At 37.4% G+C, this 16931-nt stretch overlaps 1 protein-coding gene across 1 annotated transcript in view; it reads right to left on the reverse strand.

The window, feature by feature from the left end:
• ITPRID1 (ITPR interacting domain containing 1) overlaps positions 1-16931 on the reverse strand; it is a 163934-nt gene that overhangs the window by 70743 nt on the left and 76260 nt on the right. The window contains exons 4-7 of the mRNA XM_006187759.2: positions 13270-13307; positions 5389-5531; positions 4075-4123; positions 3701-3744 (exon numbers count right to left, since the gene is read on the reverse strand). Coding sequence (XP_006187821.2) covers positions 3701-3744; positions 4075-4123; positions 5389-5531; positions 13270-13307 — 274 coding nt within the window. The remainder of the gene's footprint in view (positions 1-3700; positions 3745-4074; positions 4124-5388; positions 5532-13269; positions 13308-16931) is intronic.

Consider the following 16931-nt stretch of genomic DNA (forward strand, 5'->3'; position numbering starts at 1 on the left):
ATTATTTGATGCATCTTTTTTTAATTTAAAGATTTAGATGTGACCATTTTGCATTTCCACAGATATTTGATTGACATTAAAAAAGTTCATTTTATCCCACTCTGAAAAATTAAAATTCAAGTGGACTGAGTCGTGGCTCTGAAAGCTGGTGCACAAGAGTCAGAAGACCTGGAAGGAGAAGCAGACACCAGTGAACTCACTCACACTGACTTTCTAGCAGGGATGCTGACACAGAACTTTCCTCCCATGGGTGTCCATGCACAGCATGGATAGTAACTTACACTACAGGACTTTAGAGAGGCAACATGGTTGCAGAGTCAGACAGACCCATGTTCTATCTCAACTCCCTCACCAACTAACTGGGTTACTTTGGACAAATTACTTAACATTTCAGAGCCTCATTATCCACCTTCCAAAAGTTAGTAACAATAGTATCCACCTCAGAAGATGGTTCTGGTAAATGAGATAATTTACATAAAGTACCTAGCCTGTGTGCCTTGACACGTGCTAATTTCTTTCCCCTCCGAGTTTTACTGATGAAGAGGCTGAAGTGCCAAGGGTTAGGGGGCTTTACCTAGCGTAATGATGGTGAACAAGATGGGAAACGGGCCAACCAGATTCCAGTTTAATAAAAATTAGACTTTAGGTAGCCACAGAACAGCATGAAAGCCAAAGAATCACCATAAAGAGCCAAGACCCAACCTTGGCCATCTCAAGGGAATTAGCAACAGGGCCACTGAAGCCTTATTCTACCTGTTCATTTTATCTGGGGCCCATTAGCATGCTTTCTATGAGAGGTACTGGGTCATCTGGAAGATGAGCAGCACTTGGATCTTGTTGCTACTGTAATATATACAGCTTCAGAATGATTATTGAAGGAAAACAGTCTCAGAATAATTTCTACTTGTAGTGGGCTGAATATTGTCCCCCTGCCCCCCAATTTCATTTCAGTATGTGTCCTTTATTTGGAAATAAGGTCTCTGCAGCTATGGTTTGTAAAGGTGAGGTCAAACTGGATAAGGGTGAGTCCTTAAATCCTAAATCCAATGACTGGTGTCCTGAGGAGAAGAGGAGAGGGCCCACGGGGAGAGGAGGCAGAGAATGCAAAGATGCAGCTACTGGTCAAGGAGTGCCAAGGGTTGATGGGAGTCACAAAAAAAGAGGCCAGGAAGGATTCTTCCCTAGAACCTTCAGAGTGAAAATGACCTTGCTGAAACCTTTGATTTCAGACTTCCAGCCTTCAGAACTGGGAAAGAATAAATGTCTGTTTCAAGCCACCAAGTTCGTGGTCATTGGTGATGGCTTCCCTAGGAACAAACGCACCACTCCACAGCATAATGGGATTGTGGGCGTTTTCACAGGATCTTCCCTCAAGCAATGATGACTTTTCTTTCTTCTCTTCAGTTCCTTTTTGTTTCACCAAGTTTTCTCCCTGCCACACTCACGACCTTCAGGACTCCAGGTTCTGGTCCTGTTCTATTTTCCACTTCCCAGTGAATGCATGTCTTCCCTAAACTCCATGTGCAATGAGCTCATTGAGTAAAACCAGCATGCCGAGGGGTTGAGAGAATGCCCAGCCTCAGGTTCCTCCTCCTGCCTCCAACCAGCTATCACTAAAAGTTGTAGATGAACACCAGCTTTGCTACCACACAGGTTACTGAGTTTAAAATATGATAAGCAGCACTATTTACAATAGCCAAAACATGAAAACAGCCTAAATGTCCATCAACAGATGACTGGATAAAGAAGATGTGGTATATTTATACAATGGAATACTACTCAGCCATAAAAACCGACAACATAACGCCATTTGCAGCAACATGGATGCTCCTGGAGAATTTCATTCTAAGTGAAGTAAGCCAGAAAGAGAAAGAAAAATACCATATGAGATGGCTCATATGTGGAATCTAAAAAACAAAAACAAAACAAAACAAACAAACAAAAAACAGAGCGTAAATACAAAACAGAAATAGACACATAGACATAGAATACAAACTTGTGGTTGCCAAGGGGGCAGAGGGTGGGAAGGGACAGACGGGATTTCAAAATTGTAGAACAGATAAACGAGATTATACTGTACAGCACAGGGAAATATACACAAAATCTTATGGTAGCTCACAGAGAAGAAAATGTGACAATGAATATATATATGTTCATGTATAACTGAAAAATTGTGCTGAACACTGAAATTTGACACAACATTGTAAAATGATTACAAATCAATAAAAAATGTTTAAAAAAAATAAAATATGATAGACGAGGAAGGGCCTTGTAAAAGTGAAGGCTCAATTAAACTTGTAAGAAGTTATTCCATTATTATGAAAAATCTCACTGAAGACAAAGGACTTGGCAAATGGAAGCTGTGCATGTCTGATCTCAGAGTCATTTTGATACCCCTTCTCTCCTCCAGGTTTTCACCTCATGCCTTTACTTCATTGACTTGATTCACAGGAGGAAGCGCCATGCTTTGTCTTAATTTCTGGGAAGTGAAGCATTTAATACAGTTCCTGACAACCCCAGAACTGGGGCCAGGCCTCCCACTATAGGCAAGACGAAATGTCAGGGGGATATGAAATGCTGGCTATATTTCTTAACTTCTTGACTTTTTGAGACTTGAACTATCAGAAACAAAGTACTTAAATTCAATTTATTGGCAAACATCTTCAGAGATTTTGGCATCATGGAACTTTAATATTTTAAAAAATAAAGGAGCTTAGCCAAGGAGGAAATTTTTAACAGTATACCTAGATTTTTAAAGTAAAAAAAAAAAATCCTGTATTTAACTGGTGTGTAGCCAATGGTCAATCTTAATTTAAATGGCAGTGAAGGAAGTGAAATAATTAAAACCCAGTCAAGTAAGTAACAATTAGACAAATAATTTTACCTCTAATCATTAAACTCCTAATTTATGTCATTTTTTTACATACATTATTTATAGCATTTCATCAATTTTAAAACACACTTTTTTTTTCACATTTTAACGTGTATGAAATCAGGATGTGTCTTGTAGTCAATGCTGCCTTTCATTTGTAACTGCCAGGGCTTGTTGTTTTATTTTCCTATCTGAGTAGTACTTAAAATGTAGGTGCATTTTATGACTGAGGAGTCTTACGAAATACGGTGCTTGATTTAATGAAGATGGAAACTGTGAGACCTGTAGTTAAATTTGTTTTTCTTCTTATCATGTTACATCTCAATGTAACAAGTGTGATACATTTTCTGCCTCAGAAATACATACTTGCACTGTTTGGTATAGAATTCAGTCATTTGTTCTTTTTGAGAACAAATGCATCATTAGAAAGAGAGGATATCATTTTAAGGCTGAAGAATAGAAAGAGACTAAATTTAGGAGCAAAAGCAAAATTCAGTATGAGGAAAAATTAAACAATTTTATTTTCACAATTACATCCTTGCAAAATGTCTTCCCAGAACCCAGCGAGTTTTCTGGTAGTCTGAGCTAACAGCATGGCACGGGTCCTGCTTACCAGCCCCCGACATGCTGCTGGATAACACCTAACCTTTCTAAGCCTCAGTCTTATATGTCAAACAAAGAGATTGAGCTAAATGGTTTCTGAGATCTGTTCCATTTCTAGGAAACTCTGATAATTCTCATTTTAAGAAGAGCTATTCACACAAACATTTAAATACGTCTCCTACTCAGGTCCACAAAGCATAACTCTTCTGGGTTCTCTTGTCTTACCAGTGTGGTCAATGAAGGGCTGAAAGTTCTCATCTACGGAGACACTACAAAGAAACAAAAGTACTGTGAGTCAAGCAACTGTGTGTAAATAAATTATGCTAAATTGCTTTTTAATTAAACACACAAGAGTAAATGTAGAGTAAGGCTTTATGACAAGACTTTTGGAAACCAATGAACAGCCAAGGACTGAAATAGTATTATTCTATTTTGCACTTTTAAGCCATTATATAACTTTTGCAATAATAGAGCAATCCTTCAAACATCCAGTCAAAATGAAAACCCGCATATGTCACACCTTGGCCCAACAGGGTTACCCACTTTGTTTTCACGAATCTTCACAAGAGGGATGTGTAAGAGCATAAAGAAATACTTACAAGGATCCAGAGTCCAGCCACTGCTGAATACTTTCTAGTTTGGAATCTTCTACAAATAAAAAACAGATCAGTCAGTCAAAACACAACCAGCCAAAATGACCCTGCCCCATTATACCGCCACCACCTAATAGATTTGTTTCCTAGTATTTAGTCACATATTTCTATAAGCATATTCATTTCCCCCCCGAAGGCAAAACGTCCTATTTTCCATAATCAGCTTTCCCTGAAAATGAAGAACTTGCCAAAAGACTAACTTAAAAAGAGAGACAGAAAGAAAATATGGTAAAAGAGAAAAAAAAATCACGAGAGATTAAGAACTGTTAGAATAATTTTAAATTACCTGGTGTGAATATGAGGGTGAAAAAAAGTACAGGAGACTTTTGTCTTTCTCTTGTCGGGTATAAATCGCATGGAGCCTCTCTTTCCTGAATCACATTTACCTAAGGCAGCTAGCCAGTGATGTTTATTTGCAAGGAGTTCTCTGCCAGGTTAGAAACCAAATTTGCATTCATTCCAGGGACAAACTGCACCAGAATCTCAGGAATGCCAAAGGCACCCTGTGGTAAAGGGGCACCAGTCTTTTAAGGTGGATCTTTATCTCTGGCTCAACAAATAGTCAACAGGCAAAAAGGGAAGGATACAAAAGCAGCATTTCCTGTAACTATTTGTTTCCATCCTGGTTGGTTACAGGCCAACCAGTGAGGTACCAGAATTACCCCCTTACAAGGTGTCTGATGAACAAAAAAGGGCAAGTGGATATGGGAGGTGCTTAGTCTTCAGCTGAGGTACCGTGAAGGGATAGCATGAATTGGGTGGTGGGCAAAGAAGAAAAACCATCAGATAGCTATATCATAAACAAATATACAAATAAATAAGAAATCACAGTGGAAGGAGAAGTGTTTTTCTATTACTCCTTAAATTATTAAAATTATTATCAATACCTTATGCAAGACCCAGCAAAGAGAGCTTTTCATTAAAATGTGTGATGTCCTGCAAGAAGACTCATGACTCTGGTATGGACTCAATACATCTTCAGGGTCCTAGGGGACTTAGGATGAAGGGACACTGGAGTGGAAAGGAAACAGAATTCACTCTTTAGTTTGTCTGTTTCCATCAAGAAGGCCTGTGTTTTAAGTGTCTGTAGGGAAAATCAGACATGCCTACTTCATAGAAGTTTCTGGTATCATGCCAGTAACACTGGTATCTTCAAAGTCAAGTCCTTGTTCCAAAATCATTTGCCCATAGCCAAAGCCTCCACATCCCTCACCACTCACAGCAGGTTGGTTTCAAATACCCCCGAGGGCCCGTTCTCACCCAGCATGAGGACGGTGGGACTCCGGCTCTCCTCCTCAGAGCCAGGAGGCAGCTGCTCATCCAGGGGGGTCCATGCCTGCTTGGTGGACCTCAGGATGTCTCTCCTGCCCTTTTCCTGGCTTCCTTGAGACGTCTCCGCCATCGAAGTGAGTAATTCAGCAAGCTAAATTAAATACACACACACACATAATCAAATTAGACACAATGAGCTCAACTTTTGAACTTGGCTCACTGAGAGGGAGAAGACCAGAGGACTCACAGTCCAAAGAGTGGACTCAGCTTCACAACCTCTGGGAGCCTGGCTCACCTGCCAGGGGAGTTCCCTGTGTCAGTGCAATGAAGTTTCTTTCTCAATGGACAGGCAGCTGGAGACCAGGGACTAACATTGCCTCACCCATCACCAGGCCACACCACGCGCTGGAGGATTCAATCTGGTGGCCTGGAGATGTGGATGGTGAGCAAAGAAACTGGACTGGAGGACGCACCCAGACAAGGAGACAGTTTAAAAGCACTGACTAACATAATAAGTATCCTCCAAATTTATCAAACAGTTACATCTATAACAATACATTTAGGGACCCAAAATGTAAATAAATGAGGGCTTTGGCAAGAGATCAGCCTGGCTGAGTCTCATCTCTGCGGCTTAATTATGTGGCCTTGTGTAAATCATATAACCTCTCTGCATTCCCTTAGTTTCAACTGGGATAAATTGTACTGAATTTTAATAACTGTTAACCTAAGCAGAATACTTATGTGCTAGATTCTATGCTGAATGCTATAATCCATTATTTTATTTAATTGTCAAAGAAGGAAATAATCTTCTAGTAAATCTAAGAGCAGTGGGGTTAAACTGAATACCCAAAACCACACAAAACAACCAGATTCAAACCCAGGCTCTGGACTCCCAAGCATGTTCCCGTGACTATTAAGCCGTACTATGTGCCCTAAAGGATGGTTAGGACAATTAGGATAGTAATAAATATATTATGTACATGGCACAAGAAATGTATCTCATCTGACCTTCATTCACATCATTGTGAGGCTCACAGGGTAAGAGAAGGAGACAGAAGCTTAGAGCAGCTGTGTAAACTGTTCAAACTTCCCAGACTATCAGCACATTGAGAACAAGGCCCCCCCTTTACTTGTTGATGTGTCAGTGTTTGACTAATTTATCAGCGCATTGTAGGTGTTGAATAAATATGCACACAGCTAAAGTAGCAAAGCTAGGTTTCGAAACCACAAAACCCTGACTGAATTCTTCCCATGGCATCTACCTGAATTTGCATTAGTCTGTTCTTCAAGTTCAGAGGAACGACCGAATAGTCAAATGCCTACTTCAGCAGCATGTCCTGCATCCCTAAACTTATGCATAATCACTGATCACGTGACATACAGACAATCATTTCTAACCAGTGTTTTAGCAAGTCAAGTCATTCAGATTTATTATAAACATTTGAATATTTTTACTTAATTATAGATGAGTATTCTAGGTGCAATTGGCAGTAAGGGTCTTCTTATATGCTTTATATATTAAAATTCTGTTGTTCAGTTGAAATATAAGTATACAATTATTGTTGCAATAGTAAATTACTGCAAAAATTCATTGTGATGACTGTTAACTTTATGTTAAAAAAGCAATGACTAAGAAATCTCAATTAGTTAAAAATTAGGGCCAAGGTGGACAGTTAATATCTATATTTAGACAGTTTACAAAGTTAATTTTAGGAATATCCCCTGGGAGCAAATAAATGTTTACACAAATTTTGATGATAACATGAGACCAAAGTCATATAGATAAGATTAATTTCTAAACTTCATAGAATTATTTGATATAGTAGAATTCATAACATGACAGAACAAAATTTAGAAACTACATTTAATTTTTAGTTATTTAATTTTATGTAGGCTTGGGGTTTTTTGAGTGAAAAGAAGTTCTCTGTGGCAATGTGTTGCATCCTGTGTGTGTGAATTATAATCAGAGCTTCAACTCTGATAGTGCAAAATCTCACGAGGAAAAACTCCAAAATCATGCTCAACAACCTTCATGAAAATATCAGACTCAATAAAGAATCAGGGTTTGAAGAAAAAAATAATGTATTACCAAAAAAATAGAAATATTCCCTCAATAATCTTGGACCTTCACTGGCCTCAGCTGAAGGTCAGTTTCTATTTAGCACAAAGATGTTGTAGAGGGGCAGGAGCTGTCAAGCAGCTCAGTCCTCAAAGTGCCGTTTCTGTACTATAATGTGGGATTTTCACCTAGCTGCCGCTTTTTCAAACGTACCACTGTAAAAGTCACCAAAATTTTAGATAAAGGTGTTGTTTTATTCGTTATGTCCCCAAACTTCCATTCAACGATGGCATGTGTGACCTCAGCCACCAGCCTTATACAGCCAGTGAGGCTACACTCCCTGACAGCTCAGACGTACTTGGCTTAAGAGCAGGAAAAAGCTTGCCAAGGAAAGTGGGAACCCTTGCTAGAAGCAAGGGTCAGGGACGGGTTTGTAAAGGAAAACTCTTTTTTGTTCCCTCTGTTTTAGTGGATGTCTTCCCAGCTAGTAAACAAAGCTGCTTCTGGAAATGGATTCTTCGATGCATGAATGCCCTTGCTTTGGCATCCACTGGCTTGACCCTAGAGCAGTTCTTTGGAAAGGGACACATATCAGGTGGCAGCCCCCAACAGCCCAGTGAACTGACAGGGCAGAAGTTATGGCATGTGGCCTCTGCTGACTCCCCTAGTTAACCCCTTTGTCCCCAGAAACACGTGGAACCTAATTCTTGCCAACTGTGATTTGATCCAAAGTGAATCCTTATTCTGGATTATGTTGCTTCCTATGCCTGAGAGGCCCTCCTCTCTCTTCAGATCCCTTATATTCTGACTACCATGTCGTTAATCCTTATATGTATAAAGAACTGCCATTAACATGGGAAATTTCTTGTATTAACATGTTTAACGACAACTGAAAAGAAGGATGCAAAACTATATATGCACCAAGAACTCAGTTTTGTAAGAACAAAACAAAACAATAAACAATGCATTGAAAAGACAACAAGAAATGTACTGAAAAGTTATCAACTTTTCAAAAAGTTAAAAATAACCAAAATGGGAAAAAATGTGTTATATTAATTTTATATCAGTTTCTTTTGCTTGAGCAAATTCAACCACACATGCTCTTTTTCACTGTGAAGCTCTCAGCACACAGTGAAAGCATAGAATTTGATCCTTAGAGCAGCGACAATGATTACATTCTTGTCCTCTGGGGTTATTTAACTTTTTGCACCTCTGTGCAAACAGGTTGTTCATGCTGAAGAATAAGGAATGTGCTTTGTTTACCTCTGTGTTCCCTGTGGATCCCAGTGCAGCACTTTACTCAAAGTAAATAATCTGTAACTTATTATCAGTTGATTGCTTGGTTATTTGGGAAAGGAACATCCAGTCGGCTTAGCCAGCATTCATGGTTCCTATGTGGTTAAAAGAGCAAGTGTTTTGAGGTCAGATAACTCCAGATTTTAATCAGCTCTGCTGCTTTTCTGACATTTCCTTGGAAACTTTCAAATTCCTCTGATAATCTATTTCCTCACCTCTGTAACGAGAATGAAATAATCATTTCATCAGGTTGTTGGGAAAATTTAATGAAAAACGTGTAACAGAACAATCGATATGCTTTATTGCTCAGTTTTTCCTTTTTTATTCTCTATGTTGCCTCCTGTCATTGTCCTGGCAAGAGCTGTGAAGTAAAGAAGGATCACCAATCAATGCAAGTTTTTCTCAAAGGAGATACATTTGAAATTCCTAGTTTGTAGATAACCTGTGTCATCTTGAGATTACTTAGTTTGGATAACTGAGAAGTAGATACATTTGGGGAGCGTAAGAATAAAATATTTCTCTGACCATGAGAATTCAGACTAGTTAGAGATTCATATCAGAGATTGGAAATTCCTTTAACTATGGGCTTAATTTCAAGGTTATGATTACAGGCTGTAGCTCTTGGCCACCACCTCTGAACGAGCCCTGTGGTCAATAAGAGAACTTTATAATGAGAGAACAGCCCCAAGGCATTCTGAGTCCACAGAGATCTCGCCATCTCTGTGTCTCCCTATAGACCCTCATTGTCACAGCCTCTTTTCAAGCCTTCATAAGATCTCAAATAGTATCTAGGCTTGTCTTGCTCCCCTCCATCCTCCATATTTAATGCCTTCCTTAGTAGCAGGACTTTCTTTGATATTGCTCAATCCCTTGCTAGCATTCATTTAAATAGTCATTTATGAAATCATTAAGAATGGTTTGATAATTAGCAGTTAAACAACTTATCAGAAGGTGCAACTTGCCGGGAATAGATATACAAAATCAGGGAATAATGTGTTGTGGATCTGAATTTAAAAAGTGAGAAGATTTTATACATGTCTACGTCTATGTCTATGTCTATGTCTATGTCTATGTCTATGTCTATGTCTATGTATATATATATTCACATATACACTTATATACATACATACATATATGTAAAACACCACCATTTTGAAGCAGCATTTTCTGTCATCACTTGATACTCACTTCTGCCATTTTGACCAAAATTATCTGAGCATATACCTTTTTTTTAACCTTCTCTTTTGAGTCTTCCAACAGCTAACAAGCAGATGAAAGATATTAACTCATCACCAGGGAAAAACTTTTTTAAATTAATCAACAAATAGTTAATTGGGTGTGTGATACTGGGCATCTAGTTTCAAGTTGTCTTAGAATGTCATTTCTTCTTGCATAAAATGAGAGAATTGAATGAGATGATATAATTTCATAAGTTGATTATCCTATTTCTAGCCTCCACATAGATTAGTTAATATTTGACCAATGGAGCTCACATTTTAAAAATATTTTAAAGCTATATTAATCAAAACTAGAAAAGTGAAAAGAATAAAAACATTGTTCCTATTACTCATAGTTGGACCACTCAAAAACTCAAGCAACAAACCCAAGCCAGGAATGCCCTTCTGCTCTTCTTCCCTATCCAAGTATCAAAGTCCCACAAACACTTGCAAAGGTTTCCAAGTGATTCAGTGAAGTAGAGGCAGAGCCTGGGGAAGAGAGTGTTCTGTCAACACTCTGCTGGGAGGAACAAGCAGTCTGTGATGACTTGTTCTGTGGGTGGCTTCCTCCCACCACGAAATATGTGAAGGGTGTTCACTCCTGCCATTCAGGAGCAAGCTGGATTTAAAGACAAGGCAGTTGTGCCCAAGTTGGAACCCAAAGTCAGTTCTCTTGGACTTGTGAGTTTTTTCCTCTTTTGCTGGGGAAAAATAAGCAAAAGATTATTATTTCAAGAAACATATATACAGCTTCCTGGAAACTTGAAATGACTTTGATGCTGGTGAACTTGGATCAACTGATGCATCTTCTGCTAGCTCTGCTCCAATCCCTTTCCAACTTTAAAGACATTTTTATTTCTCGATGATCCCCTCTTTTGTCATCATTTCTGCTCTTGTCTTCTCAACATTTGCTTTGCCTCATCCTAGGGAGGGACAATGAAAGGAGGTGAGGGTATCTATGCTCTACCTCTGGCCTCCCATTCCAACATCACTGCAACCTAGGTTCCTTCATGTACATCACATTCTGGGTGCACAGAACTAATTGTTGTTCCCAAAGGAGCCCTCTTCTCTGATCCCAGTAGGTGCAGATCCTTCTGTAGTGCTGCCCCTCTTTACTGGATACCATTTCATTGAGCAGACAGCACTTACTCTATAGGATGTTTTTCCTGATCGCTCTCTATTCCCACCCCAGACTGCTTCTGGAACTCACAGCAACCTGTGTAACCCCTTGTGGTGGCACTCTTCACACTCAGGTAGTCTATTTACACTTCTGCCATTCTCATTCAACTAAATGGATTTCTTGGGGACAAAGACCATGACTTACTCATTTTAGTATCCATGGTACTTAGTCTAGGACCATGAATAATAATAGGTGATTAACAATAAATGTTTAATGAAGGAATAATTACCTCTGACCTTGGACTCTGTCTTTGCTCAGAATTGTGGGAATTGTGACTTACTCATCTTTGTAGTCTCTATCACGTCAGGCAAAGTACTGTGCACTAGCAGTTGCTCATAAAAGCACACTGTATAAATGAAATATTAGTTAAATAAATTCAGTAACGATATCTGCTAATTTAATACAGTTCAGTATTTTACTGTCTACTATGAGCAAAGAAGTTTTGAGGAGGTTACAGTACAAGAAATAGTACTTACTAACTACATATTATGAGGCAGAATATGCATTTTGAGAGAAGTACAACTGTTCTTAAATATTAAAGGAGGAAAACGTTCTTTTAGGGGCATAGGAAAAGACTTCTTGGAAGTGAAAGTATTAACTCTGACTCTTGAAGATGGGATAATGGGAGGCAAATGTTCCAAATAAGGGGACTAAAATAGATGCAAGCAGTTATAGCATAAATTTTACCAAAGGGCTATTAACCAGTGGCCTTGCAACCATTAGACAGATGTTCTTCAATATTAGCTTACTGAAATCCTGGGTTGTCTTATCTGATGGTGTGATGATTAATTTTATGTGATCACTTGATTGAGCCACAAGGTGCCCACATAACTGGCTAACCATTATTCCCGGGTGTGTCTGTCAGGGTGTTTCCAGAAGAGATTAGCATCTGACTTAGTAGACTGAGTAATGCAGATTGGTTTCCCCAATGTGGATGGGTATCATTCAATTTGTTGAGGGCCTGAATAGAAGAAAAAGATGAAGGGAAAATTCTTTTTTCTCTGCCTGACTGATTGAGCTGGGACATGAGTCTCTTCCTATTCTGGAACTGGGATTTACACCATTGACATTCCTGGTTCTCCAGCTTCAGACTCAGATTGGAATTCCGCCACCAGCTTTCCTGGGTCTCCAGCTGACAGAACCTCTCAGGTTCTGTTATTGTGTGAGCCAATTCCTAATAATAAATCTCTCTACAGATGGATAGAGAGATATAGATATAGATATAGATATTTCTTTCTCTACATATCTATCTATCTATCTATCTATCTATCTATCTATCTATCTATCTACCTATCTATCTATATTCTATTTCATTTCTCTGGAGAACTCTGACCAATGCAGATATTTATTTCTCTTATGAACCATTTTAGTTGGGCTGTATCACACTTTCCTTCCAGCTACCTCTCTTAATAACTTTGCAAAATGACAGGTGCAGCTATTTGCTTTAAGATCTACAGATGCATACATCTCAAGTTTAAACATACATTGTTGTACAATAAAAACTGCATCATATTTCAGCCCAACAGAAAACTATCATGATAGTAAAGATCTTAATTACATAAATGAGAAAGTATTCTGTCCAAGAACACAAAGAAATAGCTGGTAGTGAAGAGAAGAGATCAAGATTTAAGCCAGCTCCTGTGTCTAAATCCCCTTTCCTCCTGGACTATTTACAGAGGCAAATTCTAGCAGTATTCTTTACTCCTCTGATATCAGAGATATCATTATCCTTCCTTTCCCACCATGATAATAACCATAACATCTCAGTAGAGATGGGAATAGATCCCATTCCTCATAAATGATCATAAGAAACTGTCATGATATGACAACTTTGTACCTATTGACTATTTGGGAAGACAAAGCCTGTCCTACATAAAATCTGCATATGCAGAAAAAGTTATGTTTACATAGTTAAAAAGATTCCTGCATAAGGCAAGTAGACTTTATATTACTTCTTACAACTGTATGTGAATCTACAATTATTTCTAAATTAAATATTTAATTAAAAAACCAACAAAACAAAAATATAGCCCTAAACAATTAATCAAAATAAATTTCAATAGTGTTAAGGATTTAATGTGAAAAAAAATGAAATAAAAATAGTCTGAGAATAAAATATTGGTGAATAGTTTTCTAATCTTGAGGTGGTGAAAGCCTGTAGAGAAATGATACCAAAGGCAATGAAGAGAACTCATGATGAATTTAACCAGATAAAAATTTAAAATTTACTGTGGCAAAAATAATAAACATGTCAAAATGTTTTAAAAAATGTAAAAATATCTGCGGTGTATGTGACATTAAATGTTTTCGTATCCTTAATGTACGTCACGTAATTACAAATCAAAAAGAGAAAGATACATAGATGTAGAAGCAATGTAATAATCAGGCAGTTGAAAAGTAGAAAATCTACGAATGACTCAAAAAAGTAAATGTAATAAATCTTATTAAAATTCAAGGAAATGAAAACTAAAAAGAGAATGAGTTATTATATATTAGATTTTCAGATAGAAATTCATTAGAATGAGAATACCTAGAAGGCAGGGAAATTGATACTAATCACTGTTTGTGGAAATATTAATTAGCAAAACCTTAACCAGAGAAGCAGGTGGGTAACATACACCAATGTTTAAAAGATGCAGACCCGTTATTCTAAAGAAAAGCTATTCTATATACCAACAAATAATGGTTGAAGGAATTGACGGATTATAGAAAATTATCAATTTACCACATAGTGATAATCAACAGTTTCAGAAACTGGGTACAAAAAATTACTGGGTGTACAAGAAATAAGATGTCTAGATTGTCTCAGATTATCTTCTCAAGAAATGTAAAGGTAGAAATAGTAGCTTTGCATTGGAGAACCTTGGGAGACCAGTGAGCAATATTCATATCTCGGGTAATAGGACACAGCAACACAGTGTTCCTCTTGATATGATGCAGTGAGGATGCACCATTGTTTCTATGGTATTCTGACCGAAAATGCAGTAACTGACTCTAATCATGAAGAAATATCCAAAAAATCCAAACTGAGGGGCATTTTACAAAATGACTACCCTGTTCTAGTTTTACAACGTCAATGTCATGAAAGACAAAGAAAAGCTGAAGAACTATTACCAATGAAAGAAAACTAAAGTGATAGGACAATTAGATTGGACCCTTGGACCATGGTTTTTATGTTAGTTTTAAGGACCTTATTGGAGCAATGGGCCAGATATGAATATAGCCTATAGTTACATAATAGTATTTCACCAGTGTAAACTTGCTGATTTTGATAGTTGTACTATGATTATGTACAAAACTGGCTTGCTGCTTTTAGGAAATAAACACTGAACTGCTTAGGGAAAAGAGAGCATCCTATCTGCAAGTCAGTCTCAAAAGTTACATAAGAATAATTTCTAGGGTATATAGTATATGTATGTATGTGTGTTTGGAAGGAGAGAGAGAATAAAGCAAGTGAAGTAAAATGTTACCAATTAAGAAGTCCGATTGAAGGCTACATAGGAGTCTTTTATACTGTATATCTTTATATCCAATTATTCTACTTCAAATAATTTCTTCTAAGGAAACAGTCAAAAATATTTCTGAATATCAGTCCAGTATGACTACAACAGCAAAAGGTTAGAAAAGACTTAAATAAACACCAGTAATGAATTGGTTATATAGTTTATGAGTTTTTCACTTAATGGAATACTATACATTCACTAAAAATAGTAATAAAATTGTATAGTTACTGAACTAGGAAGATGTCTGGAATATTTTGTCAAATGAAAAATTGTCAAGAAAAATATGTAGAGTATGATCTCATTTTGTGGGGGAGGAAAACATTATCTGTGCAGAAAGACACTAACTCAAAATGCTAAATGTGCTTATCCCCAATGGTAGGCTTTACACGGGATTTTCATTCTTATTTTGGTAATTTTGATTTGTTTAAATCTTTTTTTAATGGACATGAACTACATTTATTATGAGGAAATAATGTAATTTCCATTTCCCCAAGCCTTGAAATAAATAACAATGAAAAACCTTAAAATAGAGAATAAAAAAATTAAATGTTCTCTAAATATATTATATTATAAAATAAAATTATACATCTGATTCCATTTAGAATGTGGGAAATCACACAAGAGAATGCCACTCCTAACCTAACAATAAAAAAGCCAGATAAGCTAAAAAAAAAAAATCATAGGCTTTAAAGTCAACATTATAAGAAAAACCTTAACAAATTAGAAACGTGACTGGTTTACTATTTGAAGACTTGCCCAGAGTTATCCTGAGTGGCTGAACGCCGGTGCACGCGTGTGCAGGGTGGCTAGATTGCTAAAGTATCATCTTGAATTTGAGTCCCATCCGTCTCAACCTCAGTTTCTATTTCCTCACCCTTGCTGCTCTACAGCTTCTAATGAACAGTAACCACTTAAAAAGAATCAGTCAACATAATTCACCATTTTAACAGAATAGAGGAGAAAAAAACCCAGATGATCACTTGGCAGATGAAGAAAAGGCCTTGGAGGAAATTCACCTCCCATTCATGATAACAATTCTTATCAAACTAGGAATAGAAGCTCCTCAAAAAAGCATCTGTGAAAAACCCTGTAGCTAATACCACATCTAACAGTGAATGACTGAGCACTTTTCCCTCAAATTGCAAATGAAGCAAAGATGTCTACTCTCAGCTCTTCTCTTCAACCTTGATCTCCACATCCTCGTCAGGCTCAATAAAGTGAGAAAACAAAGAAAATTAGAAAGGAAGAAATAAAACTGTTTGTATTTATAGACAACATGACAGAGAAAACTCCAGTGTGATGCAGAATTATTTAATATTAAATACTCAAATGTTCAGTATTAAAATTGTTACCATAAACTTTAATGTCATCAAAATATTTATGATGCAATAAAGACACATACAACAAAATAAAGGAAATATACAATTACATATACGTATTTGTATATAATATATAATAATGATATTCTCTCAAAATATAAAGGAATTAGTCCTGAATGTCAATAGGGAGCATTTCTTGGAGGATCAAGATGATTGCTACTTTCTTCCTCAGACTTTTCCTTATTTATCTTTTATCATGATCATAAATAATTTTCACTGTGACAAAAATATATATACACTTCCCTTTTGTATTCTGCGGTATAACTAAAAGTATTATCAGAAAAAAAATGCTTATTTTCTTTAGATCAATTTCCTTCTTACAAAAAAATTCATTACTTTGTTTGATTTACCTTTGTAACAGAGATCATCTTGTGACTGTGCAGACCCTGCAGGATTCCCACCATGCCTGACCAGGCTCTGAGAAATTAAACAGCACTTTCCAGCTGTTTGGACAGTCAGAGCACCTCTGCAGCCAGCACCCCTTGGGCTCCCTCTAGATTCCTGGAGGAGCCTGCTCTGGGACAAGACCAGCCCTGGAGTTCTCCAGCTCTGCCTCCTGGACAGCCAGCCCCAGGAAGACAAGGGGATCAGTATCTCCCAGCAGACTGGGCACCACTTGGGCACGCTAGAGGGGAAGCTCTGAGCAAGTCTAGTCAGGCAGCACTCTGGAATCTTAACCATCAAACAGGCATAAAACCTACATATAATCTTGATTATAATCATTTTCAATATCTAATTGGGAAACTAATACAAAAACGTCTCAGGTGTTAACATTATGAGGCAAGTATCATTGAACTCTGGACTCATTATGACTGTTTTGACTATTGCTTCCTCCTTTTAAGGTTTGAGTCCAGTATTAAATCATGTCCTGATGTATAAAAAGACAATGACAATTAG

This window comes from Camelus ferus, chromosome 7 (genome assembly GCF_009834535.1).
Source record: "Camelus ferus isolate YT-003-E chromosome 7, BCGSAC_Cfer_1.0, whole genome shotgun sequence".
Taxonomy (NCBI): domain Eukaryota; kingdom Metazoa; phylum Chordata; class Mammalia; order Artiodactyla; family Camelidae; genus Camelus; species Camelus ferus.